General features: G+C 41.8%; 1 protein-coding gene across 7 annotated transcripts in view; it reads left to right on the top strand.

The window, feature by feature from the left end:
- Window positions 1–15,968, top strand: part of sash1a (SAM and SH3 domain containing 1a) — a 263,857-nt gene that overhangs the window by 205,036 nt on the left and 42,853 nt on the right. For 5 of the 7 annotated variants that reach the window (XM_059355732.1, XM_059355730.1, XM_059355727.1 and 2 more), the window contains one exon: window positions 11,118–11,246. In XM_059355732.1, the coding sequence (XP_059211715.1) occupies window positions 11,202–11,246 (45 nt within the window). In that variant the 5' untranslated portion in view covers window positions 11,118–11,201. Of the gene's footprint in view, window positions 1–907; window positions 1,563–1,706; window positions 1,864–11,117; window positions 11,247–15,968 lie in introns of those variants that run through there. The other 2 variants (XM_059355729.1, XM_059355731.1) reach the window with 2 other exon arrangements.

Genomic DNA, 15,968 nt, shown 5'->3' with positions numbered 1-15,968 from the left:
TTCATTACAATAGAGTAGCCTGCTGGCAGAGCGTAACAAACGGCTGATCAGACAGGATAGCTGTGCAATTTCATGCTTGTACATAACGTGTTTCTTTTTTATCTTACGTATTCAAATGAGATCTGCAGCACAGAGGACATTACTGCTACACTGTATACTAACTGCTGTTTGTGATATGTGAGTGTGTGGCAATCCTTAGAGAAAACTAACTCAAATTATTGTCAAAGTTTTATGTTTTTTGAGTTATTGTTCAGCATTTCGTCCAGATTCATGCCAGGCGTAGGGCCCAGCATGCGTCACCCCCTTAAAAACATTTTTTCCCATGCGCTTTTTTGTTTTTCATACAATTGTGTGGAGAATGTGCTTTGTTCACAGTCCCCATTCAACACTGGCTGGAGAGACGTATTGGTGGAAAGCCCTGTCAGCATGAGATAAAAACTTTTTTTCTGGCCTGTTTAAAAAAATCCCTTAAATTAACTTGTACTCTTGTAATAGCTTTTAGAGCAAAAACTAGCAAAACTATAAACTCACTATTTAAAACGTTCAGAGAAGACAATAGGCACTTTAAAATTATCATTAAGTAGGATTTGGTCACTGCAAAGTCACCAATGAGTACAGCAGACGTGGAAATGTATTAGTGTGTTCAGGGTTAAAACAAAAAATGTCATAATGGTAAAAAAGAAAATTAAAAATAATGGAGAACGACTTGAATAACTTATCATATGACTTATTATTGGAATCTGAATGATCCGTCAGTGGTTTGAGTTAATTTCTGGACGTCCTGCTTCTGACACGGGACAAGTGTTTTTTTTCTGCTGTAATGTTTTGTTGGGAGGAGTGTGTGAGGGAGAGAGAGAGAGAGAAACGGCGGGTGAAGAGAGGGGGGAGGCGCAGTGTTTGGAGGATTTGCTCTGTGCTCCGGGCGTTCTCTCACTCGATATTTTTAATGGAAATAAGCTTGTGTGTGCTCGCTCTGCTAGTTTAGGCACTTTTCTGTCACTCGTGAAGGGATTCCATTAACTTTTCGGAAACTTCTCGCCCACTTGGACGACACCTCCCCCGGTGTGGGTTTTGGTTTATGCCCGGGCACGGATCCGTGCGGTGCGGACTGTGGAGCAGAAACACCCCGCAAGGAAGTTTCAGACGAGTGACCTGTTGTGGGTCCAACACAACTCAAAGCCGCCTTTCTTTTCCGTTTTTCTAAATTATTTGAATCCGACCCACGAGTTGGTGTGGGAGTTTTGTAAACATGTCAAGACGCAATTTACGCTCTAAACTTCGGATCTTGCCAGGCAATGTTGGAGCATTTCACCGGTGCGTCAAGGGCAACTTTCTCTAGGAGCAGCCTTGGCAGCCACATCTCGTTTATTGCTGGTGATCAGGCCTCTGCCTGTGGGCTTGGATTCGAGCTTTGCGCCAGCTTGGTCTGACTGAACACAACATAGTGTAACATTATGGAAGGTGATCAGGGGACCGGTGCGCCTCCCGATGAGCCCCGGGCAGACAGCGCTGCTGCGTCCGACAGTTTTTCCCAACTGTGGACAGACGTTATGGGGATGCTGGTAAGTTGTTTTGGGGGGAGGGGTGACACTGTGATAGACTGACATCATAGACTCACAACTAACTGAGAGTTTTCACCCTCATCCTCAAAGTTGACACTGATTTGTCGATTGTGTAGTCAGCTAGTCGGTGTATGCAAATCAGGGTCCACAACAACTCTCCAGTGCTCTTTATAGGCCTGAGTTTCAAATGCACCAGCACTCTACATGTGGTCTGGGACTCAGGTGGTTTAGTTGGGGGCTGCTGGTGACCCATTCATAGCTGGTCGGATTTCGATGCAAGCAAGAGCCAAGTGAGAATATGGTATGTTACATTGCAGGATTAACCCTTTGTACTGTGTTTGTTTTGTTTGCTGCCATGCTCTCTGTGGCTGTTGAGCATTTGATGTACTGCCATGCTACATTGTTCCCATTGGAGGAGCTCAGTTAAGCTTTGCTGCTTTTTTTCCTCCAAGTTAAACATGATTTTGTTGCTCAGGCCTCCATCTGTGGAGAGGTGTTGTGTCTGTATAGACTGAACATGACAGTGCCTAACATAACACTAGAACAGCTGACTGTTGTAGATGCTTTGGCGTTCAACTCAAGGTCTTTTGAGATCTCAGACATATGCTGTGGCTATTAGGGAAACATTTTCCTAAATTGTACAATTAATATATTAAGTCAAGTCTGTTTCTTCACAGTGTTTCAGCCGTGTTTTCTTGATAAACTGCATAAACTCAGTTCAGAGATTCAGATGTGGCGTTCCAGCGTTCCTCACATGTTTGTTCCTTTAATGCTTGTGACTTTGGAGATGCTGTGTGTTGTAACAACACTCTTTTGTTTGGCTGCCAAGGCAGTCTTGATTTTACAGGCCATCGGGTCTGATTGATCTGCTGACCAAATGTGTTGCAGCCACTTCCAGTCTATGTAAAGACAGAGGTGTTAATTTGGTTTGGTCTGGCACTGGAGATGTGAATGGTGTGTGTGTGTGTGTGTGTGTGTGTGTGTGTGTACACGTAGGAGGGGGGGAGGCTGCCCTGCCCTCTGACACCGGGTGGGAGACCTGGCTCCCAGCCAGGCAATTTATCCAGATTTATTGCTCTGAAGAAAAATGTCTGCAAGGCTGTGCCCATCTTTGACGTATTTCCCGTTGAGCTGAAACACACGCATACAAAACAGCAAAAAGCTTTTTGAAGTCCTTTGTTACTGACAAATATGTGTCCATTTGTGTCCAAACATCTTTTAAAGTTTTCAGCAGTTGATGGGAGATAAATGCATCCCTTGCTAACATCAACATGGTTGGAGGTTATGAACTAATTGTGACATTAATTTTAAGAAGCTAACTATCCTTCCAAGAAACATCCTGCAATTCTCATCTGAAGTTATTTCAAAATCCTGCCAGCAGACATGGCACACTTTTCTATTATTTCAAAATCACTGACCTCAGCCTCTGTTGGAATCTTATTCCACGTACTGTATCACTTTACATGTTTATGTCTTCAGTCTCTGGAAGGCCTGGATAACTGTGACCATCTTATTTTCCTACAAAACTAAACTGGAAAGATTAGAAGTGTGAAAGTGTGGAACTTGATCGACTTTCTTGGCTGCTGACAGTGTCTTTCAAAAGTTCAGCAGGTCAGTTTGTCATACTAGAACTAACTGGCTGACAACCATGATAATGCAGAATTTTCTGTTGGTTGCTTTTCTACAAAAGTGAATTGACATTTGGTGAAGAGTTGATTGAGTTGATGGCAGTTGATAATTTATGGTTTTCAGTGAAGTATTATATGAATCCTTTGAAGTATTCCTGTCCTTGTTGACAATGTCTTTTTTTATTGGCTTAAACAGTACACAGTCAAAAAAATAAAAGGCTCTTAAATAGCCCTTTATAGAATGACAATGTGCTCAGGCCTCCTATCTTTAAGCACATGAGATGAATATCTTTAGGACAATGAACTCCATCTAACTCAAAGCAAAATTGACTTGCTATATATAACTATTGCTCTATGACTTTCAAGGGCTTTTGTTTTGCTTGAGAGCCTATATGGGAATGCCCTTTAAAATATGGGTTTGCCCCAAGCCTGTTGACCCAACTATAACTTACTGTTACAAATCATTTTGGTCTTGGCTCGCCGCATGTGAGAACAGGTCCACATACTTGCACTGATAGACATCCAGCTAGCCTGATAAAGATCTGGTCAACATGCTTACTTTACTCCTGTCTTCCACTGATAACTATATGTTTCAGCACACATGTCACACTTAAGAACTCTTCTTAACAATCAGCACAGATACTCATTAAAACAGCCAACAGCAAAGAACTTGTCCACTTAATGTCCAATGTCCTCCTTTTTTGTAAATCAAAGGATAGTGCAGTGTTTTTCTGAGGGGTGGATTGTCATTGAGGTTAACCATACACAGCAGTCTGTTGTGGAACGTGTTTAATATGAATACCTAAGTGAGCCAGTCACTTATTTGTGGTTGAAGCAGAGTAAATAGCACTTGAGCTAATTAAGAGTCAAAGGCAGTTTATGACGGAATGGTGCAGGAGCTGTAGCTGTTGTAAGTGGTCGGATTTACAGATGTCTGAATGGGGATTTGCTTTTTTGTCCCACCCGTCTGGAGACATGGGGGTTTTTCCTCAGATCATTTTTTTTACTGAATGTTAAATTGGGCACATTAAAACTGCTTGACTGGAAACCGAGAATTCTGTATCAGCATGATTTGTTTTGAGGTGTGCATTTGAACACTGTCATAATTCATTCCAGTTCCTCTCCATTGCATCTCCATTGCATGTTCTACAAGTATGTGTTTTTCAATACAATGTAGAGGAGAGACACGGTGCAAATTTTCAGACTTACCTACACTCTGGAGAAGCTTCTTAGTGTGCTCCCTCCTAGTCAGGATGATTTGATCACAAACTTGGATACACTCCTCTCAAAGAAAGCCTCTCATCCCGCTATTGCTTGAAAGGTCATGTCGAGCCAAAGCCTTGTGGAAATATTTTACTTGCCTGCAGGGAATCCTTTCTCTGTTTTGAAGAGAGTTTTGTGGTCTTTCACACTGCGTGGGTGGGAGTTTGTCCATTTGGAAAACACTGATTATGTACTAGACAGTGCTTCATCTCTAGACCTAAGGATTGGATGCTGCTCTCGAGACATGAATATTGATTGTGTCTGGGAAACATATGTTGGATGAGGTGATCTCTGTGTCTCCTCCCACATAGCACTTCATACAGAGTGGCAGCATATGCTTCAGTCCTTTTCTGCCTAACTGTGGTTAGCTAGGCCACTTTATATTGTTGCCAATAATGTTCTAACACAGTCTATCATAGCCTTAATTGTGTCTATTGTTGCCCAGTCCAACTCGACTCACTCCTCCTTTGCTCCCCCTCCCTGACTGGTCTGATTATTGAGGTCACACAGAGATCTGGCAGGTTTCCTCTGTTGGGATGGCAGGGCACTGTTCTGCTCAAGCCACGGATATCCTCAGGAAGCCCTCTAAAGGGGGTGGGCTGTGCCCCCTGGCCTCACCTTCCTCGACAGTCTTCCCCCGTTGGCTCGCATGGCCAACACTACATCTTTTAGTCAGACTTCTACTGGCTCTATGTTTCATGGAACTCTCCACTACACTACATCCGTCATTTTTCAGATCTCCTGCAGTTGGGTGATGCAATATTGCACATGAGCAGCACCCTTTTCTTTTCATCCACCTGTCTTCACTTATCTTTTTCCACATTTCGCGTATCAGACTTAATTTATCCCTTCTTCTTGTTTGTGTTCCATGCTTGGCTGGCAGTACATTGGCTCTACAGTACCAGCTTAGGAACAAAAAATGGGGATGGTCAAGTCTTTCCACTTGGAGGAGCTGGGTGGATCAAGGGTTGGGTGGAGTAAAGGATGGATTACTTACTATTGCTTTTATGATGAGTTGTGTGGGGACTGTTGGACAGGCGATCTCTCGCACGGGTTGGGTTTAACCTCATGTATCCATGACTCAGGGTGAATGTGGTCAATTCTATTGGTTCACTTCTTGATGAAACATTAGGACAATGCAAAAACAATACAAGACAGTCGGTGGCAACTTAAACCTGCCGCACCTGTCCTGAGGTTGCGTAGCAAGTGAAAGTGATCACACCACTGACGTTAAAGCATTACATCAGATGCATGGCTCTATTGTAAACGGTTGTCATTGTCCTTTTCCCCCAGAGAACGGGTAGTCACCAGGCCAGCCCTGTAACAATAGTTAATAGCATGTACGCTACCATTCAATGCTTCCAGGAATGTGAGCCCAAAGGATATACCAGAACAAAGATGTCAGTCCCAGGGCTAATGACTTTTAGCCTTTTTGGAATGTATTTATCTATGGCTATAATAAACAAGCACTTTCTTTGAGAGACTCTGCAACATCTAACATGATGTGGAAAGCGTGAGTTGAGTGTAACTTGATTGTGAGATTAGCTGTGCGCCTTGGCAGTGATTCCTAAGCATGCAAGGAGACCTGGGTTATCAGTGCCTTGCATGCTGGCTGTGGAATTCTTTAATAGCTTTGCAAGAGATGTCTTTATTGAAGGGCCATTAAAATCCTCTGTGCAAAGAAATTGTCATTTGTGTCAATGTGAATGTCTAGAATAATAAAAAGACCAGCTTATCATCTAATTCATAACATTTTGTAAAACATGAAATTGAACTCTGCAATGGTATGTCATGTCATTGCATCATAAACTGATGAAAATCATGTCCATTTGTGGATGCTTTAATACTATCCCAAAAGTTCACAGAATGGTAGAATCTTTGAGGACTATATTTCTAGATATAAAATGGAAACATAAGAAGCAGATGTTTTAATCTTTATAAAATTTATACAAGTTTTATTTAAACTGACCCTGCTTTATACTGACTTTCTAAAAGTCTGAAGAGACAAACTTCTGTGGTAGTAGGAATTCCAGGAATGCTGTGGCTAATTGATTAAGCTAGCAGAGACTGCTGCATCTTCATGCTCTTTCCAGTCTCTTGGTTGCAACCATGTTGTCTTTTATGAGCATATACATATATATTACAACACTAAAGCTGAGGATATTTGATTTGTTTTCCATGAGAGACGGGGGATAAAGTATATTTATATCTTGGAATTCTGGCGTAGATGCTAATCCTCTGCATTCCTCCAATGCAATCGTGAATGAATATTGTGTAAATCACTTGGTTATGGCTCAGTAGCAATCATATCACACATTGCTGAAATATTTATCCAATGTAGTGCAATACCAGTAATTTGTGTTTTGATGGTCGAACAACATGGCAGCCACTAAGTCACAGTTATTACAGCTTTTACAAGACTATCACTTACCAAGTGTCTTCTACAGCAGTATCCCATCACTTTTGTCAGACTTTTTTCTGTTTGGAGTTGCGCAAAGTCTTGGAACAGAAGTGAAACAGTTTTGTTCACAGCTTTATCGGGAGTTTATTATTTATTGGGAGTAGCCATTTCCATCATGCAGCCTTGAAAAATAAAAGACACATGCACACTCTTTAATGTAAGCACACAAACTCACTCACACATTTCTGCTTGGGTGTTGTTTTTTTTTGTATGACTCGTGTTGCTATTGTTCAGTCAAAACTGGGAGTTGGCCTCCCTCACATCTAGGGTGGAGAAGCAGTTACATCAGCTGGACTAGTTTTATCCTCCATTTCAAACATACCTCCATGAAACTAGATGTGTTTATAACTGTGGTTAATTCATTCTAAAATTACCTTTTTAAAAGTTTATCTCTAGAGTGAGCAGTGTAATATCCTAACACATACACACACATACATGCTTTTTTAGGTCAGATAAGCTGTGGGAGATTTAATGCTCATCATTACAATCTTTTATAGATGCAGATTTTTTTTCCCCAGACTCCAGATGTTTTATCCTCCTCTCACCCCACAGCTGCCCTAGTCAGTATCCCACAAATCATCCCTTGTCCAGCCTCCATTTTCACCCCTCTGCCAACATTTCCAAACTGGATGTGTGGACCACTGTCAGATCTCTCCGTGCTCTTCCACCTTCACTCCCACGTTGACAGATTCTCTCTGAAATGTGGACTAAACTCTTGCTCATCCGCTGACACACACAGTAAATATAACAGAAAAAATAGTAGGCTTTTCTTTTTTGACTTGTTTCCACAGTCGCTGCAATTCTCCCAAATGATTTTGCACTCTTACACTTGATTCCACTAGCTTCCTCACAGTGGATATACATAACTGAGCATATGCTGTAGGTATCACTTTGCAAGGTGCTGGTGGAGGAGGGGCATGACGGTCAGCTGTGTAGAACTCCCTCGAGCTCATGTCACTGGAGAATTGGAAGAATCTCAGTTATCTACGCACACATTTGAATGTTTGCACGCATGTGGATGCATTCAGTCACAGACGCACATCATCTAAGATAAACCAAAGCACATGCAACTTTGCCTGCCCACGGCTGAGGTTTGCATTTACTCTTTTCATGGGAGTAGAGCCAGAAAAATGACAAAGCTTAATTAGTTATTTCTGCTGGAACCAAGTGGCAATCTTTGGGTCTGAAAAGTGAAGCCAATGCAGAAGTGCCTTAACCCTTTATAGGACGAAGAACTATATTTGGTAACTTCAGTGGATATCAAAACGTGGTCCCCATGTCTCTCTGTGAGGTCGTAGGACCGCATGGATTTCTTCCAGCTAATTAGCAAAGATCAGGTTACGTCACAAACGGTGACACCATGACATTTGAGAATATTTCAAGAAAAAAGTTGCAAATTCACTAGATTAAAGTGGCAAATCTACAGGAACAAAAGTCGCAGATTTAAGAGATGTAAGTGGCAAATCTGTGCGAAAAAAGTTGCAGATTTACGAAAAAAAAAGTGGGAAAAAAAAAAAATTCTCGCAGATTCACCACTTTAAATCTCATAAATCTGCACATTTTTTTCTCATAGATTTGCCACTTTTTTGTCAAAATATTCCCCTCCTCCCATGGGTGTTTTTTTACACATTCCACAGTCCACATTCTGGCTGTATGTAATATCCTCCAATATTCTCTAGGGTTGAAATTTGGAATTTGCTAGTATTTCAATGAGCCCTATTAAGGGTTAAACCTGCATTTTTTTTAATTGCCAGCAAGGGGTGACTATATTTGTTGCAAAAGAAGCTGATTGTATTAAAGTCTATGAGAAAATGACCCTAATTCTCATATGATTTATTACCTCAGTAAACATTTTCCAAATATTTCACTAGTTTGAAGTCTTTTTAATAAAGCATGATGTTAACTTTGTAAATTATGGTCTTATTTAGAGTCTGCTTTAGGGCAGGGCCACCTTGTAACACACAGTTAATTGTTTAAATTTTGGTCAATTAAAAATGTCTTGTTCGGCGTTCAGTTGTACTGAAAAGACACCCTAAGGAGTCATAGTTCTGATTTATGGATGCACTCTGCAAACCAAGACAGCTAGTTAGCACTTATGTTGGCAAATTAAGCATTCTTCCAGCTCCTATTCTGTTTACACATGTACTAGTTCCACAAAACCAAGATGATGACAGCCATTATGCCAAACTCGAGGTTTAGCACCCAAAGTCCACAAGCAAATGGGTAGCACAGCAAGAGTTGGTGTCATCTCAGGACAGGGTTCATTCTTATTTTCTGCATGTGGCAAATAAATCAACCCAATCATGGCTGGTGTATGGTGATTAAAATATGTTGGAGTTCTGTAATGAGAGCGTGCTTTCAGTCAATGTGAGGAATGAAGGGAAAGCATGTGTCTGCACAGGGAGTTATCCCACCGGGAATCTCAGTCATCTCGAACCATATGTCCGGCCAGAAACAGAATTTCTCAAGTAATGAGAGTGGGAGGACAGATCACAGCCAGCCAAACTGGACTTCTGAGACAGAACATGTGTTTGTTTGCAATGTTGTGTTCAGTGCACAATCAGTAAGGGCTCTCTCATAATCCATCCACTGAGCTGTGTTGTATATGATTGGTCTTCCTCAGTTTGTTTTGGTCCAATGTTTTTGAAATCTCCTGCATGCATGTGTGTGCATGCTAATGTGTGTTCACAGGCGCCTTATGCCCATGTGCGTATATGTGTGTATGTGTGTGGCACTCGCACTCACAGAGATCCATTCATTTGTGGCCTGGCACTCAGATAGGGAGTCCGGTTGAGAAAGACAGAGACTGAGAGAGACTGTTCGGACCCTGCACAGTGACTCAATGCTAGCTGTCTGCCTGGCACAGATTAGATCAACACTGATGAATATTCAACAGTTTGCCATCGATGCCAGAATGGCCTACATTTTTACCAAAGCAAGAGATGAGTGTTGGTCTTCTCTTCCACATTGTACAAAAGGGGTACCTCTCCTTAAAGGATCAGTGTGTAGGATTTAGAGCAATACTTATGTTTCATTAGTGTATAATGGCCTCAAGCTCTGAATTGTTGTGTTTTGTTTGCTTAGAATGAGCCCTTTATATCTCCATAGAGAGTGGGGCATCTTCCAGAGAGTCCAACATGTAGAACCGCAATGTTTCTGCAGTACCCAAGAGCGGACAAACCAAAAAACAGCTCTAGAGATGTTTTTACGTTACCTGATGCTGCCATAGGTGCTCAATTGATGATTGACTACAGCCCAGAATATATTTGTTTTAACTCCAGTGTATGGTCTACACCAGTTCACTTGATGATCGTGCTTCATACTTCAGTCCACTTGTGTTGATAGTTTGTTTTCGCTGCCTCGTTTTCAAAGAACCTAAGTTTGAACCCACAGCTAGACTATTCATGTTTCCAGCAGAAACTAGAAGGCTAGCCATCAACATTATATCCAAAGGGTATTCTGTTAGGTAAGGTCTCTACTGTTTGGAGCACAGCTTCCTCCCGCAATCCTAAACACATGTCTTCCACACAAAGACAGGAACTGTGCTGATCTAAACCACAGCTAACCGGAAGAACATGTTTGGTTTAGAGTTCGGTGAATGTCTGAGGAGGTAAAGGGCATCCTTGATATGGGCCTCGATAAAGACAAAGCCCAGGACCAAACCATGGCTGGCTAAAGACACTGAATGGGACTTGAAAAGAATGAACAGCCAAAATATACAGACCTTTTATTGAGGGGTATTTTTAGGTTTTACTGTTTGTATGGAGTATAGGAACAACACATGCCCCTGTACATGTGTGTTGATGAGTGATTATGTTTGTATTCCTGTGCCACCCTCAATCCATGCCAGGTTTACCCAAATGAATGCCTGTAGGTACTTTTTATATGCCACTAATTATAAGTGTGTGCGAGAGTGGTTTTATAAAGCTGTGTTGTAAATGGAGAGGATGGAGGGGGATGTGCTTGTCACACAGTGTACTAACTTGATTAGGTTTTTTCCTTTCCTGAAGCAATGTTTGGGTTTTGTAAAGTGACAGAAGCAGCATGAAAGAGTGAATGATTGCAGTTACTGTTTTTTATGTTTAGCTTTTTCTGAAGATTTACTGAAAAATAAATTGTCCAAATTTGCGAAGACGTTTTTATTTCCTGTGAAATTAAATTATCAGCTTTCGACTTAACCATTCCCTCTCTTCTTCTCTCTAGGATGGTTCTCTGGGCAACATAGATGACCTTGCCCAAGAGTACTCTGAGTACTACAACACCTGTTTCAGTGACGTCAATGACCGCATGGAGGAGCTACGCAAAAGACGAGTCTCCCAAGAACTTGATATGGTAATTGCAAACTCTCACACACTCAAGCACATTCTCCGTCCCAACTCGTCAAATGCTTACACTTGGTCACTGGCCCTAAGCTTTAAAACATGATGTTCCAGGTGTCTCTCTGGTGTAAGATTTTGACATGTCGGGGATAACGTGTCACTTTCCAAAGGTTACATGTAAAGCAGCTTTTCAAACACAGACCAAGTGTAGGTATTTGTCGAGTTAGGAGTCAGAATGGTTTGCACACAGACGTAAGAAAAAAATAAACTTTCATAGCAACATGGTTTGAGAAAAAACAGCTGTCAGCCACAACATTTCTCACTCTCTACTCAGTTTGCAGGCTCCCAAATTGCTTTGGACAAATTATATATTTTTTTGCAAATCCTTTAATAATGACCCTAAAAATCCCCTATTTATAATAGCCTCATAGCTTTACACAGCGTAATTTCCACAGTCTTCGCCAACAACCTGGCAAGAAACAATGGCGGCGGAACAAACATGAATGTGTGCTAAAGGTTTAAGACTTTACCCAAAGGCAGTGTGCCTTTTCTGGATGTGAATGCATTGGTGTTCTGGGAGTCCACAGGGGGGTTCGGGGTCCTTTTCATGAAGATGTAGGGTAGTGGGGCACCCCTTTGGTTGCCAAGCTTCACACAAGTGTATGAAGGAATGCTGCTGGTGCTGCTACACAAGGCCTAGCTCTGTGCAGCACACTACCCAGTGGGTCCACAAATACAAGAGCAAGTGTTTTGCAAACTTCATAATTGCTCTATGACTTATTCATGGTGAATGTAATTGGTTTGAACCCTCAGTAAATGCTATTGGTGCTCATTTCTAAAACAAATAAATTGGAAAAGTAGCCACTTTTACTGACTTAGGCTAGCTGCTGCCCTACAGCAGAGATCTGATTGAAAGACAAATGTCCAACTTAAGTAAAATGAGGCAATTCTGTGTCACAGATATAATAGCACTGCCTGTCAAAATAATGATTCAGATCTTCCTGCACAGATTTTACTCACCCTGGTATCACATTACCTCAGCTTTTCTTATTTTAGCCCCTGTCCAAATCGTCTCTGCTCATATATTTTTGTCTGTCATTATTACTGGTTTTCCAGTTCAATAGGAGGCCTCTTCTGCTAGAAAGAAGCCATGTGGTTTTGGTTGGGTTGACAGGTAAGGCTTAGATGGATAGCTGATTTATTGTGCTCTTCCTTTTAATGACTGCAGGCAGACATCCTGTTCTCACAGCTTCCAGGAGAGGGATTGGAAAGCATAAAAAATTATAGCTGTAGATACTTAGATGCATTTTGTGTCTGATCAAAGGTTAAGTGTTCTCTACGTGTGGCCATCATATGTAGTTTTCCGCCATGTGAGTTTCACAGTAATATGGATCACCTCTGGACATTTTATAGTTTGGTGAGGTTTCATCCTGAGGAGATAGAACGGGCAGAGAGGAAGCAATCAGTGCAGAATTTGCAGCCCGGGTGTAAGAAGAGAGGAAAAAGAGCTGACTGGGCCCTGAGCCTGAAGCTCAGGACAGGAGGAGGATAAGGATGTGAACAGAGGAAGACGAAGGGAGGAGGATGAGGGGAATGAAGAGAAGGAGTGGAGAATGTGAGAGAGCCTGCAGCTGTCCCGCCACTCTGCAAAGTTTGGCAGCAAAATATAGGAGAAGGGGAGAGAAAAAAACATGAAGGAAGGAATATAGGTCAGACAACACCTTATTGAGAGCCCTCAAAAGCATAGTATCAACCCACGCTATATGGATTGAACTTTGCCTTACATTTCAGTACAGATCTTTTCTAAAATTAGGTTTGGGAATATTAAAGTCTAGAACAGCCATTTCTGTGAGGATAAGAGTACGTTGAGACCAAATTCCACCTCGTAGGCAGTATTTTTCCACTGGGCTTGATACCTTCATAGACTGAAAGGCTATGACGTAGTATGTGTAAAACTAGAATGAAAAGTGAAATACATTGTGAGAGTAATAAACAAAAAAAGAAGGGGATAAAGAGCACCAGAGATAAAGAGAAGTGAGCATAAGGTCTGCAGAATGGACACCCAGTCAGAACGAGAGTAGCGAATGACTCTTGTATCTTGTGAAGTCTGTCCAGAAATCAGTGGCTGCAAGCCAACGTCATGCAGCCGCCTCCCTCAGGACCAACAGCAGATGGTTAGAGAAGGTCACAATGTCCAAGAGCCACGTTAATGGCGAGACATTTCGCAAGTTGTACTCCTGAGGGACTTGGCCTTTAGGGAAAGACCTGTTAGTTGTAAAGGGTACAGGATGGTGGGTGATGCAGTCATGTCTCCACAAGACCCACTCCCTATCCAGTCATTGTCTCTCTTTTTGTTTCACGCAGATTTATAGTCCATTTGTTTTCTATTTTGGAACGGTACCTCTAATGAACTTGCAGCGCTGCCAAAGTAACTTTTTGCAACCAAGAAGGTTACTCAGTCGCTCCGAATTATGGGGCAAAGGTCACTGTAGCTTTGACCTCTCCTGGTCCTCACACTCAGAATACAAGAGGAGGCAGAAGTCAAGATAAAGGAGGGCAAGCATGGTCCCCTAAGAGACGATTCAAAGTCTACATATGTGAACTTTGCTGCTGTCAACATAATTGGCAATTTGCTTTTAGAAAAATTTCCATAGGAAAGCCCCAGTGTCTAGCTTAACTGTGGTCAGTATAGTGACACCAAAAAGAAAGAAGAAGCCTTCTTGACTTATTGTTTCTGTTCTCCAAAATTTTCTCAAGCCCTTTAGTTTCTGTTTGGTTTTGGCTCATCTTTTGAGAACTATTCTTGCAACACTAACATTTTTACAAAAAAGCGTGGAGCTTAACATTTGTGTTTGTTTTCACTTGCACAACGTGTCTGCCAGCTCTTGAGGGGCCTCTTGAATTAACAAAGTGATGGCTGTCTGTTGTGGTTAAATGCTATTAGGAGCTGATGATGGAGGCTCTCTCACAGATGACTATCGATGTACCCACATCCTGCCTGGTCTCTGCTGGGTTGTCCCTCTGCATCTTCATGTTAGTTTTATGAGTCGCAGGGACACAAGGGGTTGAATAAACATCCCCCTTTGGGAATGTGACCTATGGATTAGTGCTACCATGCTTAGTTTCCCAGCACTCCTATGGACAATGAGAGTTTGGATGCATCAGCCTTATTGGTGGAAGTGTTAGGAACAACAGAAGGGGAGAAAAGAGTTCAGGAAACAAAACACGTTGTTTCAAGTGACCAGTCAGTGAACAGATCGGCTAACATAAAGATTAAAAAACATTTAAAGCATTTGCAGTTATTTTAATATTATCTTGCATTTGTTCTTTCTGACAAAAACAGATTCATACACAATGTATACTGATATAATTCACCTGATCAGCATATATTGCAGAGAGCTATACAATTCAGATCAATCCTTTATGTTTTGTGATAATTGCTGGGGTAACTCCCAGCACACTGGATAATATAGTGACGACTGGTGGGATGATTGTGGATTGTTTTTTCCTTTGCTGAAGTTAAGGCGACTCTAACTAACCTACCAAGTAGAACCAAGATATAATAAAATTATCAAAACAATTTGTAGAATCTGCTCCCTACTGTGCATTTTAGTTATTTGGTTGAGAAACTTGTCCCCCCCGCTGAGCCCCATTAATGTGCACTGCTATAGAGCTGCCAGGGGATCAATGCAGGAGCAACATTCGGTCGACCCACGCCCCTCAGCAGCTACTGGGAGCTGGTGAACTACAGCAGCTAACATTAATGATTGAGTTTTCATGGCACAGAGCCGCACTTTCAATTCAACAAGCATCGCCTCCGACACAGCAAGAGGAGGCAGAGGAATGGCTTAACATTTAACACACCGAGCAAGAGCAAGCAGGGAAGTGAGAGGGGAGATGGAGTGTAACTATTGTTGCTTTTCACCCTGAAGCACCATTTCCTTTTGCTCTGACTGTATTTCATGTGTCAGTCAAAAAGGGAAAAAATCAAAAAATCAGGATGTGCTGGTCAGCACTTTTACAAAGTTTAGGAGGTAAAGTTTGACCAATTGATAATCTGCTAAGACAAAGGCTTTTTACTGGATCTGTCTTTACTTTCTTTTGCAATACTTTTATCAGCATTGTAGCTGCCACTGAAGGTGAAAACGTGCCAAAACAGGGACACACGGGACATCCCATAGGCATGCAGAGACGGATTGCTCGGGTGGATGATTGTATTTAGCCGAAGGAGGAAAACATCAAACTAGATATATGAATGTCTCTCAAACCACAGCGATGGAACAGATGATGATGTACATCAAATATAAATCAAGATGGATCATTTTGGAACTTGTGGTTGCAGCACGAAGCTTTAACACATTTCTACATGCTGTAAACCATAATGAGACATTGCAACACTATCTGTGGTAATATCCTTGAGGGTAATTTTAAAGTCGTGTATAAACAAGCAAGCCTTGAAGATTGAATCCTTTGATGCTTTGGCCAAAATCCTTCAGTCGTCGGTTTTACTGTTGATTTCATAATTGAAACAGTTTTGACACAAAAACGCCTCAGCTGGTGTCAGATTGATCTGCTTGCCTCAGGAACGCTCTGTAATAGTTTTCTAGCCGAGCAGCTTGACAGTTGGGGGTCAGGACTCAAGTAAGGACTTGTTTTTTTTGCCATGAGCTGAGGAACAGTGTGGTTAATGTGCTAATGCCTGCGTGAAGTTCAATCGTCAAAGTGGGTCAGTTCA

The sequence above is a fragment of the Centropristis striata genome, chromosome 18 (genome assembly GCF_030273125.1).
Source record: "Centropristis striata isolate RG_2023a ecotype Rhode Island chromosome 18, C.striata_1.0, whole genome shotgun sequence".
NCBI classification, from domain to species: domain Eukaryota; kingdom Metazoa; phylum Chordata; class Actinopteri; order Perciformes; family Serranidae; genus Centropristis; species Centropristis striata.
This window is presented reverse-complemented; position numbering and strand designations above follow the sequence as displayed.